Here is an 18,900-nt window from a genome sequence, read left to right on the forward strand (position 1 = left end):
AATAAGCAGAAAAGGCTAAGAAATAGCCTTTCCACATTTATGAAAAGACAAAGCTGCACTAACCCATTAATTTTTATATTTTGTTATATCACCAAAACTATTCTCCTAACTTTCTTCTGAACAAGTTTCATAATTGCCAATTCTCAGACAGTAAAACTCCAGTGATCTCCATACCCTGCTCTGCTCCTCAGTAACGAGCCACGCCATGACGGACACGCACCGGAGGAGGAGGAGGCCTGGCTGTTCTAGTAGAAGACTGAGCTCATGAAAATCCAACTGCAACAATCCTCCTGTTATTATTCCTTCAAACTTCCCAAATGAAATGACTTTCTCGAGCTTGGCCAGAGCCTTCTGAATAGAAACGCCCCTGGGGAAAGAAGTTTAAGATGAACAGGGGGGAAGAAGTTTTAGATGAAGAGCACAACACATTCAGCACTCGATGGATAAACCCTTCGCTGGGCAGCACGACCCGAACCACGGGACTGAACCGGGTCTCCGGGAACGGAACAAACCGCTCGGAAACAACTTCCCGGATCTGCCCACTTCTGTTTTGGCATTGAAACCGTCAAAGTGAACTTCACCTTTGGATCCCACTTAGGGAATTATTGCTTTTGAAAAAATGTTCTGATTCAATAATACTTTTTAATTGTAAAAATACTTCCATCTTGGCATTAAAACCAGGAGGGTTGGTTTGGTGGTGCTTCTTTTTGTTTTTAAACTACAGAGATAAAGCTGAAAAGCAATAAGGCAGCTCAAAGACAACACGTATGGGGTGCCCACCTTTCTGATATAATGCAAGGCCCTTGGAGTGAGAAAACTGTGGGATCAGACACTCGGGCGAGGGAGGAGAGAGAGAGAGAGACTTCTAAACTTAGTGTGAAAACTCTTCCAGCCTGCTCTCAGCCGCACTCGAGCACCTCGGCTTAGACGGGGCCGCCTTCGAGCAGTCCCTACGCTGGAAGCGGGATGGCGTTTACTTTTTATCTGTTTGACCTTTCCTCCCCTCATTGACAGCGCTGCTTTCTCCATGCGCCGGAGTCCTTTTGGGATGGACCAGGAGCATCGGAGCAACGTCCATCCTCGGCCAACGGTGGCCCAGACCCGTTCTGCTGTGAGCCGCGACCGTGAGGCCCCACTGGAGAGCGCAGCAGGTCTGGCTATGCCCTTCACATCCACAATGCCAGTAGTCGTCAGGGGACAGAAAACACCCTTTTTCCTCTCCCCCAGCAGTCACAGACCCCCCTCTGCCCGGCTCCGTCGGGCGGGAACACGGCCCCGCTCAGCACAGGGCACGTCCCACCACATCCCCCCCCCGGGGTGATTCCGAACCCGCTCAGCATTGACATGAAACATCCCTATACCGAGACACAAAAGGAAATGGATTTCCCAAAATTTTGCTAAGTCACTGGAACAGCCCTAATGGCACAACCCCCCGAACTCAGGCCGGACAGGACGCCTTACCGGTGCTGCTGCTGTGTTATAGTCATTAAAAACTTACAGTCATTATTTATTACCCTGTAATTCCGTAAGGCAAACCTAAGGAAACGTTGCCATGACAAACACACACAGGGGAGTCTTCATACTAACCTGATCCCCACGATATCCCTTCCTTCAATTAACAGAACCCCATTTTATTGTCTCTCAACTAGACAAGGCGAAGGCTTCCAGTGCTGCTGGCGTCAGCCGTAGAGACACATCGCCAAACCCAAACCCCTCCAGAAGAGCTGTACGCGCGGCCAGACCTCTCAGATGCCACGGGCTAGGATACCATGTTATAAGGCTGTAAAACTATGGCCCGTGGCTCCCGTCCAGCCTGCAGAGTAATTTAATCTAGCTCACAAAGAAATCAGGGAAATGGGCTCTGCGGTGCTGAATCAGCAGTGCTGGAAGCCGTGCCACCCTCGGTCAGCTCGTCAGAGCGCGCTTTGTCGGCGGTGCCAACTCTGTGTACAGCAGCTATTGGGCAAAAGAAAAGACCAGCAGGAATGTTACGTGCCAGATTTTCAGTAGATGTAAGTCAGAATAGTTCCAATGACTTCGGGAGTTGCACTGATTTACATCATTTCAGGATTATAAGGATTTACATCCATTGGAAGTTTCACTTCTCTTTTTCTTCTTTTAATTAAAAGAATGGTGGAGACTTGGCAACAGTACCAGCCTCCAACAGACTAAGATTTGGGAGGGATCTTGAAAAAGTTTGGTAAAGCTCAGGGAGAGGCAATAAGCCATTTTTAGCTTAAAAAGATACAGTGGCTAACTTAAAATTCACAAGTTGTACATAAATTCTGATCTATACATGAATAATATACATAAGCATATACTTTCACTCTTTACACTGGAGCTTCCTAAATATAACAATAGCAAAAGAACTGCAATAAACGAAAACCTTGTTCATTCAATCTGGTTATATATCACGAAAAACTATCAGCACAGATGTTATCCCTATTTATGAGTCATGAGTAGGGCCAAAACAAATGCCATGTATTACTTCATTTTATTTTTTTCTCCTAACTGTAAGTGCCAAAAAATGACTGCCATTGGGATTAGGAAAAAAAACAAAAAAAAAAAACAAAAAAAAAAAAAAACAAAAAAACAACACAACTGGAAAAAAACCAAACCAGGGGGTACCGCTCCTCAGGAAGCAAGGCAACCGGGGCAAAGTTTGGTTTGCTCTCATTTCCAAATAAACTCATCACTACTGCATCACGTCTCGGTGCCCTCGGAGCAGTTTCTGTCGCGTATCTGCTCACCTCCCAAAGAAAGCTTCATAATAAAGTAAAAAAATCTCTTTGCCCAAGACAGAGCGTGCCCAATCCTGCCCTCAGAAACGCGCACGTATCTCATTTCTTTCCCAGAGGTGACCGTGACGGGGTGCGTGAGCTCCTTCAACGGGCAACAGATTTATGCTTTAGGACTGAAAGTGAGCAGAACCCGCCGGCACGGCCGGGGGAGAAACCACCGGCGGCTGCTCTTCAGGCTGCCTCCGTGGCACGGCGACCCCCTGCGCCCGCCCAGCCTTCGGGAACACTCGGGTCAGGCTCTCGCACAGACCGGACACTGTCTGCTAGCGTAGTGCAACCCGGCTGATGTGTTACACAAAAACTTGAACTGTTTCAGAAGCCACATAACGAAAGAAAAGCCTAAACCTCCATATTCATAGCCCTATCTTCAAACCTCTATATTCAACTTCCATATTTGAATGCCTCTATATTCAAAAAATGTACCCTCATTCCATCATATCTTTTTCAGTAGTCACCTCTGAACAGGTCAGTGTTAAATCTCCTGCTTCCAAGGAGTCCAAATTAAAAGTGTTCTTCAAAGGCTTCTGCAATTTTAGGAGTATTAAATTTTATACCTCCTAAGCTATTTATTAGCTGGGGAAGTACTTAATTGACATTCACCAGATATTAACTTTTTTTGAGCCTGTGTTACTTATTTTGGTATATAACCTTGAGCTCTTTCCCCTGCTTTTTTTTTTGCCTCTCCTTTTTTCTTTTTCAGGACAGCTCTCCTAAGAAACCTCCTGTTGGCGATGGCTGGATTCCCTACAAATTGCTCTTGGAGGTGCAGACGGATATATTGCAACGAGAGACTGCTCACAAGGGGCCCCAATGCAGACGACAGGTTGCAAAATCACTTAAGATGGTTAATAAACTGCTGCAGAAATTTTGTCTTCTCTTTAGGTCTCCGTAATACACACCACTTTGGGAGTTGTCCAGACCCAACACGAACCACAGCCCAGCGGTTCCGTGGGGCACCCGGTCTCCAGGCACTCAGCATTCCACATCTCTTCTTCCCACCCACCCCTATTTTAAGTTTCTTTTTTTCTTTTTTCCCGAAGCAACCCCACTCCACAGACGTTAAACTCTCCCTCTTACAGCTGCACTGCCGAAGGACACTACTGCTGCGTTAACAGAACTCTGCTCCGTCATCACGTCTTCCCAGGCAATGGAACGCGCTGGATTATTGGGAAGGTAAAAGCAGCTGTGCCGCTATTGCTCCGTTCGGCTGCTAGTTAAGACGATACAGCCGACATTATGCCTCAGTTCACAGCAGAAAGGGAGAATAAAACTTTGTTTTATTGAAAATACTGGGAAAATTCATCCCAGTAAAACGCATCGTCTGCGCTGAGCTCTGCCAAAACGCCACAGTTAATTCACCACGCGCAGAAATTCCCACAGACTCACGCAATGGGTACTCAGGGATCCGCACGGGGTTAAACCTCTGTTTTATGTCTAATACAACCCCCAACGTTTCTAACTGCCCGCTGCCCCACACAATGCTCCTATGTGGGTTTCTTCTAGGCAGGAGGTACCAAAACCCCCCGGCGCGAGAGAGGAGCTCGCCTGTCACCAGGTACAGCAACCAGCCCTCTCCCTTGAAGTTTCTCTTGCATCGCAAACTCCAGGCCAACAACAACAAAACGGGCTCTTTCAGTAAACTCTGCACAGAGATAACCGATCTACTATTCGGTCATTTGAACAAACATCTAGAGTTTAGTGATCAGTAAACTTCCTCTGACGAGGGTCTCCTCTTGTAGTCTGAACACAGTACAGGGAAATCTTTGGGTGCAATCCAAACATTTTTGATAGTTGCCATCCTTCAAGATTTCTTCACACCAAATCTTGCCATCTACAGTTTCTCCTATGTCCAAGCAACCGTACATGTATTTTTCTTCATCCTCAACCCGCCTCTTCTCTCCACAGGAAAGGAAAAACCCAAACAACATGAAAAAATGGGGTTTTTTAAATGCCATTTACCCATCTTTCTCTATCCTCTGTAGAGGGTCAAAAGGCAAAAGCGGGCATTGAATCAATTGTAGAGTGTTCAGAAGCCCATGAAATGATAAATAAAGTATAATTCATCCAAATAATTCAGCCACAAAATAAAAATACTTAAAGCTTCTGGAGATGAACAAAACGGTTGCCTTCCATGTGTAATAGTGTAAACCTTCTGTTTTCAAGGGAGCTAAGCAACCAGCCAGCGATAATTAGGCTGCCGAGAGACCAGTAACAAGGCATACAGGACCGGGAACGGTGACTTTTTCTGATTCCCCAAGGAAGCACTTTCACTGGGGGGGAAATACTCTATAAATAATTTTCCACCTGGAAATCCACTACCCCTACTCTCTTTCCCCCCCTGAAGCGGGACGCTCCAGAATCGGATCTTATCAGCAGAGGGAGTCTCTGCCTCCGACAGGAGATCAGCATGCGTCTGGCTATCTTCGGTTACCAAACACACGCAGGCACGACGGGCACAAACAAACTGAGATACCAAGCAGTAAAATGTTTAAGCGTGGGCTAAGCCTTCTAATAAGCTCCATGAATAATACAGGTACGATAAAAACGGGCAGCGCAACACCCAACTGTTTTGTGCAGAGCGCACACCTTGCTCCGGGCACACGGCAGGATCAGAGAGACCGCGGGATGGGAAACGGGATGCAGCGAAGGTCAAAATCCCCAACCTCGGTACAGTGAAAACAGACCGTACTCCACATGCAGGCACAACACTCCCGTTTACTGCTTCACCTTTCATTTAACCCTGGTCTTTCAGCTCCTGGTGGGATCCGTAACAGCTCCTTCAATAAAGATCTCCTCTACTGGGCAGACCTCACTGGAGTCCCAGGGGCGGCCAGCCCGAAAAGCGCATCCCACAGCCTGGAAACAGACCCCTGCCACTGGGGCGCTTAAAAACCCTACAAATTCAGGGTGTCCAGTACCAGACAGAGGACTGAGGCGGTCCGTCCCCTCCAACAGCAACTGCTCTTCACTGAACCTGCATGAACCTACCCTGGGCTTTTAGTCCAGAATGTTTCTAGATGGTGAAAATCCAGAGATCCCAATGTGCAACTCTGATAAAAGCCAGGAAAAGTACTGACAAACGAAGACATTTGGGGTTGTGTTCCTGCAGATCCCCGATACGCAACATCAAGACATAAAAGGCTGGAATTACAGCCCACTATTTAAATTTTAGTCATTTCAGTAACTGTAAGTTTTTATGGTTCACGGTCAAAGCAGAAGGCTCTATCACATGGGCTCTGCGACAGTCTGTTCTGAACTGGTTCTGTTCAATGCTTTTATTAACAGAACAGATAAAGGAATGCAGCATATGTTGGTTACATCTGCAAACAATACGAAAGCAGGATGCAACTGCAACGCCGTTGGAGGTCAAGATTAGAATTCAAAACAATCCTAACAAGTCAGATCAGGCCAAGGGAAAAACAAAAAAAAAGATGTAATGCAACAGGAGAGGAGCAAAGCAACTCAATTCAGCAGGACTAACCCACGACACGTACGGAAAATGCCTGGGTAGGGAGCAGTTCTGCAGAAAACGATGTGGGAGGTTACGCTGGATCACAAGCTGAACATGAGTCAACAGTGTCATACTGTTAAGAAAAAAAGCAATCATCGCATTAGATAAATCAACTGGAGTATTGCCCACAGAAGTGGCAAAGTTACCCCAGTCTGTCCGGCACTGCGAGACTCGGCGGCACAGTCCCGTTCAGCCGCGCTCACAGCAAAGACGAGGGCTCAGAGGAGGGGGCCCGGGCGCGACTCGCAAAAGGGAACAAATGAGCCGTTCAGCCTACGGAAGATGAAAAAAAAAAAATTTCAAGTGTGTTGGGGGAAAAAAAAAAGCAACAACTGTTCTCTGTGCCTATGACAAAAAAAGACAAATAGCAAGAGAGGTTTAAATTGCATCAAGAGAGCTTCAGCTCGTCGTGAAGGGGAAAAGGGAAGCGATGGAATATGTTGGCTGAGGTCCCTACGACTGGACCTTCACGACCACAGAGGGGTCAAACCCATTCCCACGGAGCTGCTCGTGCCTCGAGGAAGGAGTGTGGGTTAGACGGCCCCTCGATGCCCTCCAGCCCTGTTATTCTACAAGTCCGTGGAACACCAACAAACAGATGGTAACGAGCAGGAGCAGGTCCGGGCAGCGTCACCAACAGCGATGCTTCTCAGAAGCACTGCATGGCTAACGGCAACTCCAGGGCACATATCAAACACTCGGGATTCATTTGCAGTTACTTTTTAGTTACCATTCCAATTGTATCGGTAACAAACAGGTTATTAAATTTTATGCTTTCAACTAGTCCCAATTTGCACTTTTTCAAGTGCAACCTTTTCTGTATTTTCTAGTATCTTCCCAAGCTCATTTCTTGACGTTTTCAATTCCTATACCAATAATCCAAATATGTTTTTCCTACTACACGGTGAAGTAACAAATGTTTGTTCCACTGACCTGCCTGTTATGATTCTCTAGACACAAACCGACAGAGCGAGCCGATACACAGCTTTGTATGGAACAATTTTTGTAATCTTGACTATTTATCTTCAGATAATTGCTGTATTCATAATTATTTTAAAGACAATTTTGTTTAATAAGGATTGGAATTGCTATTAGACAAACTAAGTATAACAAAATTTTAGACTAAAAGTAATTTTTGTGACTAATCTACAAACTGCTACGAAATTGTGATTTATAATAGGCATGTTAATAGCCATAATGATTGCGGTGCTTCCGGGTATCAATGAAACACACAGATCGGCTCATTTCAAAGCAGAAAGGGCATTTTATTTTTTTTTTCTCCTTCACGGGTGGCCCATACAGATCTTCAGGGTCCTTGAAGGAGCTTCCAACACTCCCACTGTGCGTTCCACACTGTGGCTGCTATTACCGCACTGATGTTAATGGGCTGCAGCTCCCGCGCAGCATCGCCACCCCAGCGCCGAACTACCACCACTGGCTCTCGATTACAGAACGCTGGCAAGCGGCGAGGGCAAAGCAAAAAAATAATTAAAATTGTGTGTTGGAAGGGAATCTCAACAGGCTGGCAAAGAGAGAGGCTGGAGCCCGGGGTCACGATGCACGGGGCGGCGGGAGCGGCTGGGAGTCACCGCGTCCAAGGACAGTGCAGCCCATATGCCAGAGCATTTGCCACTTCTCTCTCCCTCCGTGCGACTGCAATTGAAAATTAATAAATAAATTGGGGACAATGAATATAAGCAAGAAAAAAAAATCATAAAGCCTGTGGCAAAAAGAATCATGTTCAACCCAACTATTTTTTTATATTTCAGAAAACTCGCTTGGGAAGGATTCTGCCGAAAGAAGCGAAGCAGCCAGTACTAATGACAAATATTTTGGGAAAACAGAAGCTCCATATGTTCTCCTTTTATTCTACTAAAAATAAAGAGGAAACCAAGAGCTTTTTGAATTTAAGTGTAACATTTCCTTACGCCAGGAGACAAACTATGCCCGAGTTGAGTCTGGACATTAACGGAGGCAAGCAGCAGAATGCTGGTCCCGGGCGTTGCAATTATCCTCTCTTTAGAGGTTATGCTTCCAAGAAGTTACACAACTTCCCTGCAAGGATCATTTTTTTGCAGGCTGTGGCAATGTTTTTATTTAAAGCTATTCAATGTGTACTTGCAGAAGAGCTCTGTTCGTCGCTCTGTGTGTCAGCACATCACCCGTGTGGTGTTCCAGGAGGCAGCGCCTGTCCCCCAGCGCCTGCTCCGCACCCTGGCAGGCTCCGGGACCGTGGCCAGATGGGTTCCGGGCATCCCCAGGAACAGAGACCACACAACCCCTCCAAGCAACCTCTGCCAGCATCCAACAATCCTCACACCAAAAGTTTCTTCCCACATGGTGAGGCCACATCTGGAGCACTGTGTCCAGTTCGGGGCTCCCCGGGTCAAGAGGGACAGGGAACTGCTGGAGAGGGTCCAGCAAAGGACTACAAAGGTGATGAGGGCACTGGAGCACCTTTCTTATGAGGAAAGGCTGAGGGACGTGGGGCTTTTCGGTCTGGAGAAGAGAAGACTGAGGGGGGATCTTATCAATGCTGATAAATCCCCAAAGGGCGGGTGCCGGGGGGTGGGAACGGTCTGTCTTCAGCGGTGCCCAGTGACAGGACAAGAGGGAACGGGCATAAGCGTGACCATGGGCAGTTCCATCCCAACCTGAGGAGGGACTTCTCTCCTGTGCGGGGGCAGAGCACTGGCACAGCTGCCCAGAGAGGGGGGGAGTCTCCCCCTCTGGAGCCATTCCAAACCCGCCTGGAGGTGTCCTGTGCCACTGCTGGAGGTGCCCCTGCTCTGGCGGGGGGTGGCACTGGGGGGGCTCCAGAGGGCCCTCCCTCTGCACCCCACCGAGAAGAGCCTGGCTCCATCACCTCTGCGCCCTCCCCCCAGACTTCTCTTCTCCAAGCCAAACAATCCCAGCTCTCTCAGCCTCTCCCTTCAGAAAGACTCATAAATAAATATTTAAACTAAATATCCAAACCAACACATGACAGTATACTGAGCAGCAGGGAAAGCCCCTGGTGGCACGGCTGGCTGAGGATGCTTCTCAGCTTCACCTGAAAGAGTGTCACTGGGAGGGCACTGAGGCACCAAAAGGCAAACTGAACATGAAGCCAAATGCTCTTCAGAACCTTTGGCTCCCACACAAAAGGTTTAGAGACACAAACCCAGATACAGATCAAGCCCACTGAACCGGCAGAAATTCCTATGGCTGTGATCAAGATCGGGGTCCTGGAGAAATCGGTCCCTCGCCACTGGCACAGGGCCACCTCAAAACCCTCATCAAACCACTCGAAACTGGACTTCCCAGGGGCAAACACTGGCCTTTGCTTTTCAAACACTGCTTTCTGGTCTTAGTTCTTACTATTTCCATTTGCCTGAAAATAAAAAAGTAGGTTTTACACAGGAACGGCGCTAACTGTGAATATACCAGTAAGCTCAAACGGAACAAAAACTCCCTTCTTTCCCCATGTTACTCAAACTCATTCTATTATACAGAAAAATATTAAGCAGCAGATTTCCAATGAAATCCTATCCTCTGTAGTTTTAATCTCTTCCTGTCCTTCAAATAAGACTTTTAAGTCTTATCTATGTTACTAAAATATTCCATGGGCGATGCACATGGCCCATGCTACTGTCAGACTAAGTGCTTCACCAGCTTCAGTCTGCACTGAGATCAGCCACCTCTAGGAGACCATCGCACTCGTTTCCAGGGTAGAAATTAAGGCAGAAGGGGGTTTACACATAAATATCAATGAAATTAGGTGATAAGAACTGGCATTAGGTCAATGAAAGTTAAGCAAGACATTTTTTCACTGACAGAATAAATAATTTTCATCTACCACATGCAAAAATCCCAGAATTTCCAGAATGCTTTCAGCATCTGCTCTGTGAGATCAGAGCTCATGAGCCCTGTCAGCACGTCAGTTTCTGAACACAGAAGTGACTTTAAAATTAACATTTTCTAACCTTAAAAGACCTAACATTATTGGTTTGAACTTCAAAACAACAGGCATTTCACAACAAGTAACAAACTGATACTGTTCCAGACATGGCTTATTTCCTAAAAGTCCAAGCATAAATGAAGAAATGAATAAATTATTCCATAGAAATTGTTGTTTCATTTCCTTCCTCTGTATTTTTTCTTTAGAGTGCCTAATTTGTAGCAGCACAATTCTTTAACAAATTCCTGAGAAAAAAAAAAAAAAAGAGAGAGAGAGAGAGAGAGAAGCTCCGAGTCTGTTGTTGGAGAAGCAGATTTATTCAGATAAAAATCAGTTAGCTCCCCAGAAAGCAGAAAAAAGTAATTTTACTTGGGTTTGAGGAATTTGGTTCAAAGCTCTGATCTAGAAAGCAATATATACAGTTATTAAACAGCGTAAGGGGATTAGCTCTACAGAGTGTTATTGACTACTCCAGTCTCATTAACGGCAATTTTATTTAGATAAAAATGTCATCTTAAGCATCATTTTTGTGTCAGAAGCTGGATCTGAAGAATAACATTAAAAACAAATACGCATCAGCAGCTCCCCAATCTGCGGCAGCTTTCTGGGCTCTCCCCTGGAACTCACGATTGAAATTATGGTTTTGCTTTGCAACATGCCCGTGGAGAGAAACTGCTTCTGAGAGAAGTTGTCCTGTGGAATGGGAGAAGGGTTTTCTGAGAGGCAGCTTCACTGGAGCATGTACAGCTTACCGCCGAAAGCTGACGTCGCTCTGCCTCTTTTTCCTCCAAGAAAGGAACGAAGAAAGGTTAGGAACAGAGTTCTGGGTTCCCGGTGGACTTTTGCCTACTTTCAGATTTTATTAGGGAACTGTGAAGCTAATTACGTGTACGATAACTCCAGTAACTGCTTTTCATGCAGAATCACACACCAGAAAAATAATGAAAGCATGACTGGCAAAGTCTCTCTCCCTTTCAACCGCGGAGCAGCCCGGCGGAGGCGCTGGGTGCCTCGGCAGCCTGCAGCACAGCTTCCGCGCTGCTACGAGGACCCCCAAGAGGTGCTCAAAAACCCCACCAAGCACCAGAACAGATCCCAACATTTCTCATGGTCTCGGCTTCCGAGAAGCGGCCGTACGACACAGCGAAGGGCAGAGGGAGGATGGAGACGGGACTGGGAGCGCAGGCAGCACCTGCAGGCAGGCGGGACGCCTTCGGGATGGAGCGTCCTCCCGGGAACGCTTCAGAGGCAGACCCCAACTGCTGAAGCCTTTAGGAACCAAGCTCCTACCAAAGTGCACAGCGGCCAGGTACCTATGCATTTGTTGGACTCTAGACCCAGGGAAGTGGGAAGCCAGACGTATGGACAGGCAGAATGTCCCCATTAGCCAATTCGGGTACTGGGGCCACACAACGCTGCAGATCCAGACTTGCTTGCCAGGCTACTGCTTGTCACCCCCGGGGACGCTCCTACTCCCCAGGCACTCAAAGGGAGTATTCCTCCCAATTTATTTGTCTCATGCTTTCACAGGGCCCAAATTTCAGGTATGCAGTAGTATTTTGGGGCTGTATGATTATTTTCCAGTGGCGCTGTTAGTACATTTCACTACCACACTCTGCTTTCCATTTCCTGTGTCACCTTAACCACAAGAACACAGTGCATTTACCTCCAGGAGGAGGTACAGTATCTATCCCTACAGTTACTACTGCCTGCATGACTAGTAACCAGATTCAAACATAGTTTGCAAAAGCTTGCTCAGGTCCTTTCTACCTCCCCCCCCCTTTTTTTTTTTTAATTTAATGTTTGGTTCTATGCTATCCATGAAGATTTGGAGTGTTGGATTTTTTGTTGGTCTACCTGTTCTATACTTTTTAAACAGCATTCCCAGCCTTCCTAAGTTTTACTATTGGAGGTAATGAGGGGAGAATAGGATGGAGGTTTTGAAACTTCAGTGGGGAGAACAAAAGGCTTTGGCCATGAAGAACATCCTACCTTTGGAAGGCTTCTGAGAGATGGCCTCCACACTGAATTCTTATGAAAAAATACAGATCCTATCTAAGTAAAGGTTTTGTTTTTAAACCAAAAATAACGCTAGTAAAATCCTAGCATGGAAGCAATTACATTTTTATACATTTGCGTGAAGCTTGGCTACCTTTGGTTTCATACGCTTGCTTAAAGCAGAACATGCTGGCACGGTTTATTCATCTTCCCGTATGAAAATAAACTGTGCTTCCACACGCTTCTACCCAAACGTAGCTGCCTACACAAGTGAAGTTATCCTGCTACATCAGTATAGGCACTATTTAGGATGGGCAACAGAAACATGAATCACTGCAGCGAAGAGATGCACAGAAAAACAAAAGAGGCTGTGTACGTTGTCTCCTGTTTGTAGGGAAAGCTACGAGTTATGTTGTTTAGCTGTGTTTCTGAGAGGTGACCTGCTATAACTGTGATGGTCCCAGGCTGGAAAAATAATTCATTTAACACCGTGATGTCATTCCACCCACTACCAGTTGCCACGGTCTCACAGCATGCCAATAAAACTTGAATTTCTAATTTTGAGAAGTGTCTCTTTTTTTAATTACAATCTTCAAAAACCTTACAAAAAAGGAAAAGGGCATAAACCCAATATCAAGAGTACCAGCCCTGCTTAGATCATATCGCATAGCACTTTCAGCATCCTACTCTATTTCTCTCCTTCCCCACAAGGCCACAAGTCACCATCATTCCCATACTCCCGAGTTAATTCTCAGGGCTCAGATCCCCCGAGTCAGTCCTGAGCTGTCTTCAGTGCAGTACTGCATGTCATCGCTCCCCACCCCTCAGGGCCAACGCTCTCACCATTTTAAGTTAACATTAATAATTAACAAAGAGAAAAGGATACCCACGCTGCAATCGCCCTCCGCCATACTGCAGCTTTGATAGTTTTCCTTAGGCCAAAGGAGAAAACAGTTAACGATCCTATTTTAAACATTATCATGCATCACTGATCAACACTAAGTTTATTATCCTGCAAACAAAGACCAAAAAAATATAACATATTACACCCCACTAACTTTTATTAAGAGCCGCAGGGGCGGCATTTCTAAGGAAGGCACCGGCTCCACAAATCCACTCAGCTCACACCCATCATCGGGGTACGACATTGGCAGTGATGTACACTATGTGGCAGTTGTGGCACTACTGGGGAAAACTATTTTAAGTCTAATTAACATGAAATTTTTAGAATGCAAATGCTTTTCATTTATACATAAAACAAAATGCCGTGACATTTCTCCCATACATTTATCATAAACAAGTTAATTACTGTGTAACAAATAGCTCCTGCTAGAATCTGTATGTTTTGAGGATGTTAGAGAGCTGACTCAGGCAAATAAGACGAACCACAAAGTAGCAGTTAATAGCTTATGGCATACTTATAATAAAACAATGACTCTGTAAAAGCTCTTGTTGTCAAATTAAGGCTAAGCTATTTCCATTGGAATAAGTCAATTATAAGCAGTCATTATCTGTTTAACTTGATTCAAACCTAGAACACTACAAGCGCTTTCATTTTGATACATTCATAACACTGCATCCATTTGAGAGCTGGATATTACAAAGCTTAAAAGGGAAACACTGGTTTATCGCCACAGCTTATCCCCGAACGGCGTAACATCTAAACTTGCCATCACCGTTCACCACTACACCGAGGTCCACGTGGTACGCGATTTCCGACGAGCAAACCTCCAGGGATCACGACCTGCCCCAGGACTCCCCCGTCTCCCTCCCAAGGGCAGAGCAAGGCTCGCGCAGCTGCAGGACTCCACGTCTGCCCACTGGAATCCCCCGGGAGCAGTTCGAACTACGTACACAATTCCACGAAAGCACTACAAGGTGAATTCCTACCTATGTTCTTCAGGCAAGCAGTCCCACTTGGCCTGAAGATGAATTACTGAATGCTGATGAATAAGATGGTGGTAGCTGGCAGCAAAGCGTTGCGTGGTGAGATGGTGTGAAACGGTACATATGTCAATCTATCAAACATGATAATGTAAGCAATCTGAACCCATTTTTGGTCTGAACTATTGTACAATACTTCACCCAGATGGAAGAAAGAGATAAACATTTTATGCTTCAGACATATCAAGTGTTAGGAAGTAAAATTAAACCTAAACTGGAAAACTATATATACTCCAGCATGTAAAATTGGTAAAGAACAACACAGGCACGAAGCAGAATTTTATGCAGCAGATTTTCTCCCCCATTATTGCACAAATTAATTAGATAAATTTGCTTCCTATGATAAACAGCAGCATGTATTTGACTGTAGATTAAAAGGTGTAAAGACGATACTTTATTTATTAGCAAACACAGCTTTTGCACTTTCTTCTTTCTCCTTCAGTTGCCAGACTGCTTACAAATCACACAACTCGTGACAACATTATCAGGACGTGAATCTCGCCAGCGGTGCACACATACATCATAACCTGAGGGCCAGCGCAGCCCAAAATCAAAGGCAGGTTTACCATGACTAATGTAAAACTACAATTGGCCCCTAAAGGATGAAATTAAAGGAAAATATATTTTATTTAAATCAACTTGACAGCCCATCTAAATGTAATTTCGTATTTGAAAATTATCCGTTCCAACTGAAGTGAAGTGACAGCCACTGTGCTGTCTTCAAAGCCACTGCCGGCAGACTCCCCCGAAAAGACCCTCTGCTCCACCCCTCCTGCCCACCCAGGAACAGGCGGCACCATTTACGAAGCACTAAACTGCAAAAAATACTCCTCTGAGCAAGTATATTAACAACGTATTTGGAGAACATTGTTTATCAAATAATTTCCTAAAGTTGCCTAAAAAGCATGGAACCTACTTAGTTTACAGACTGACCTGTAAAGCCGTACAGTGTATATCGGATTGGGAAAAATTGCTACTAAACACATAAACAATTGGTACTTGGTCTTTTCATGTGTTGCTATGTTCTCGGGTTTGTCTATGTCAAATCCCTATTTGGTTATCTTTCAAACTAAAAATAAACTCCCCAACGTCTACTAATCGATGCCAGGCCAGTCAAGAGGATTCCTGAACAGCAAAACGAAGACAACTGGGCTCAGAAGCAAAGCTGATTGCCAACTCGTGCAGAGAAAAAATGTCCAGTCCTGGATGCTGCTCAAGCCAGAGAGAGTACTGACAACTCTCCCTCTCTTTCGAGAAAAATCAAAGTAACGGAGCAGGTGTTGGCTCTGGCTGAAGGCAGAAATCCCAGCCTCCTGGCAGAGACGCGCGTCTGAGAAAATGTACTCGGGAGAAAGTAGCGAAGGGTTTATAAGCCCTCGAGCAGAGCATCAAGTCCTGACGGGCTCCCCAACTTCCACAACACCCTGTGTTTTCAGAACTGCTGTAAGATGCACCAAAGGTCAGTGATTTGACTCAAGGAGGGAAGGGGGAGGGGGGGGAATTTCGATCTTCAAAAATGCTCTTGGAGTAAAACAATAATTTCCTGCCTCATGCAAGTATAAAGTTTAATTATTTTTAACTTGAAAGGGAGACAGATCAATACACAGGATAATCTATTGTTATTTGGATTACGAAGACGTCTCAGAGTTTACAATCACAAAAGTGGTTATAATCCTGCAATTACTATAAAGCTAATTGGTAGTTTCTTTTTGCCTGTGTTTTCATGTTGTCAGTGGGGCAGTAATGAAAATGAATGCCACGTTTGTGAGCAGAATGTCTGTAGGCTTGTTTACCACATTTCCAACAACAACGTCTGCTTTATCATGCATTTCAAAGCAGAGATAATTTAAGGATCTTTGAATTTCATACATAAAAATACTTTCTAAAATATCAAATGTAGAGTTGCTTCAGACAGGGTGGGAGTGGGAGACTTAAAAGCGAAGCGATGACCCCACATACTATAGGCAAACAATCCACCTGAAGCAGACAGCGTGTGGACTTTGAATAGTTCATCTGTATTCAAAACTGCACTCAGGTAAACCACTTAGTGTTTCATCCTCCTACAAACATAATTCTGCAGACAATTTCACCATCAAAACCAGCATCTTTAAGCCTCCTTTCACCTCCTGAAAACACAGTTATTGCAGAACCTATTAAGCTTTTTATTCCACTTACCTTTGAGTAACTTCTGCCCTTCCATGATGTTTTGGGAGACGAAAGCCGTGTAGTCGTCTTCTGAAAAGCCAGGCTTGCACGTGGGTCTAACTGTAAGATCCCCATTGTGGGCCTGCAGAAACAAAACAAGGAGAACATACACCGTGACTTTCATCATTTGGGAAAGCGTTTTGCACCCAACAACTAGGTGTTCAGGCATGGGCAAACCTGAACAGCAAAGCAGCGTGCAAGTAGAAGCCGCTCGTGCTGAAGCGCCTATCTGTTGGAGCGCATCCATACTGTAGCAGCGAAAATAAAATGGGCCAGAAAATAGTTGCCTGACTACAATAGAGAGCATTGTTTGTAGGCAGGCTGGGATACTGGGCACTGTCAGAAGAGGGGAGGAAATAAAGAGCAGCAATTCATCAAGGCGAGCTGTGCTCGCACTGGAGCCACGCAAAGGCCTGATGTTGCAACATCCAAATCACTGAGTTTTGCTACTGAGAAACCGAGCAAACCCCAGGACTGAAGGAGGAGAATCCCCCCAGCTCGCAGCAGCCTCAGGAGCTCGTGACCAGCTAAAGTCCCCTTCCTTCCGAGGCTCTGCCTGCTGCTGCCTCTGCGATCCTCCAGTGGGGACAGAGGGGATGCCGCTGAACGGTGCGGCCTCCCGCACAACCTGCTGGGATCCAGGGAGAGGCATCCAGCTCGACACCCAGCTGCTCCGCTGCAACTTCGCACCGCGCAGCGGGGAGCCAGCTCCCGCCACGCAGACGAGTTCACCTGGTCGTGGCAGTCCAGACTCCTTGGGATGGGGTACCTGTTCCCCAGCAAGGAGGGCCCCAGACCCCAGCTCCAGCAACCCCCTGAAAGCACATGAGCCACTGATTTATGCCTAACGAGTGCCAGGTGATTTATGCACAAACAAGTGCAGGTGGCAAAGGGATTCCTAACGCTCCCGGGCTGTCGGCAGGGCTAGCCACAGCATCGCTTCGCCACGCAGCCCGCGCCGCTGCCAGCCCCGTGGCGCAGGCTGAAGCCAGGGCACCGGAGAGTCACTGCCCCGAGAAGGCGCAACTCCAGGCGCTCCCGTCCCCCCGGGGAGCGGGGCACGGCCCCCCGAAACGCACCCAGACACGCACAACGCTGCGCTACAGAGAGAGAAGGGAAGGGGGGGCGAAGGGTCCCTCTGGACGAGCTCGGCAAGCAGCGAGCATGCCAGCGTCCTCGCCCGAAAACCCCGCTCGGGGGACGGACGGCGGCTCCTGCGCGGGGGAGCAGCGGCTCTGCGGACCGCCCGCCGCCGGCGAGACGGTGCCATCGGGAACACTTCGGAGGGGCTGCGCTGGAGGCAGACGGCTTCGGAGGGGAAACCGCCCCGCTGGGACACGGGCGCTTGGCTGGAGGCGGGGGACCGGGGGCTGCCCGGGGCCGGGGTCGGCCCCCCCGGGGCTCTGGACACCACCCCCCCCGCCTCCCACCGGAGCATCCCGCCAGGAAAACCAGCGGCCGCCGTTCCCGCGGGCTGCGGGACGCGACACCGGCAGCCGCCCCGCTCGCACCGCGCCGCCACGCCGCAGCCGCGCGGCCGTGGGTGCTCCGCCGACGGCCCCTCACGTCGGGGGTGGGAAAAGCCCTCCCAAACCCCGAGCTCCCCGCACCGTCAGCCCCCGCCGCCGCGGCTCAGGCCCACTCGGTGCGCTTACGGGCTCGTAAAAAATAAAAAAGTTAAAGGCACCGCTACGGCGGCGGCACGCACGGGGGGGGGGGGGGGGGGGGGAAGTGGGGGGGAACACGGACGGGGGACACGACAACACCGGGGCGCGGAGGCTCCGCGGACGGTACCGCGCCGGGACGCGCCGCTGCCCCCGAAGTTTACGCGGCGAAGCGCACCACGGAGGGCAAGTTTCGGCGGCGCGGCTGAGGCATCAGATGCGAAGCGAACGACGGCGCTAAAGAAATAGCGATTTAAAAACTGTAACGATGATTAAAAATAAAAGGAGAAAAGGGGAGAGCGGCAGAGAGCTGCGCCGCTCCGCGCCCGCCCGCTCACCCGCCCCGGCCGGCTCCGCGCCCCGACCCCGAAGTTGCGGCGGCGGAACCTCCGCGAGGTGCGGAGCCCGGTGCCCGCTCCCCCCTAACCCTTCCCCCGGGGGCGCCCCACTTACCGCCGCCGAGCCCCAGACGGGAAGGAGCAGCACCAGCAGCACCCGCCAGCCGGTCCTCATGGCCCCGGCGGCGCCGGGCTGTGGCGGAGGCGGTGGCGGCGCGGCTGTCCGCCCCGTGCCGCGCCGCGGTGGCGGTGCCGTGGCTCGGTGCCGGGCCGGGCGCTCGCTGCCGCCCCGCTCCCGCCGCCGCCGCTCGGCGCCCGCTCTGGGCTGCAGGTGAAGCGCCCGCCCGCGCGCCGCCGCCAAGCCCCGCCCCGCGGCGCGCGGGCACGCGCCGCCTTAAAGGGACCGGGCGACGGATCCGCCGCCTCTCCCGGCGCCCTGCGGAGGGGCGTGCGGCGCCCGCGGCCGCGCAGGGGAACCCCGGGAGGCGGAGCTCGCCCG

The 18,900-nt window shown here is 48.4% G+C and overlaps 1 protein-coding gene across 2 annotated transcripts in view; it reads right to left on the reverse strand.

Annotated features, from left to right (window-relative positions):
* The window catches only part of CDH4 (cadherin 4), a gene marked incomplete at its 5' end in the record, with an annotated part of 460,835 nt that extends 442,259 nt beyond the window's left edge, over window positions 1-18,576 (reverse strand). The window contains 2 exons of one of the 2 annotated variants that reach the window (XM_082491007.1): window positions 16,370-16,481; window positions 18,517-18,576. In XM_082491007.1, the coding sequence (XP_082347133.1) occupies window positions 16,370-16,481; window positions 18,517-18,576 (172 nt within the window). Of the gene's footprint in view, window positions 1-16,369; window positions 16,482-18,516 lie in introns of those variants that run through there. The other variant, XM_082491008.1, reaches the window with a different exon arrangement.
* Window positions 18,577-18,900: the final 324 nt, after the last annotated feature.

This window comes from Vanellus vanellus (genome assembly GCF_965231255.1).
Source record: "Vanellus vanellus genome assembly, chromosome: 15".
Lineage (NCBI taxonomy): Eukaryota > Metazoa > Chordata > Aves > Charadriiformes > Charadriidae > Vanellus > Vanellus vanellus.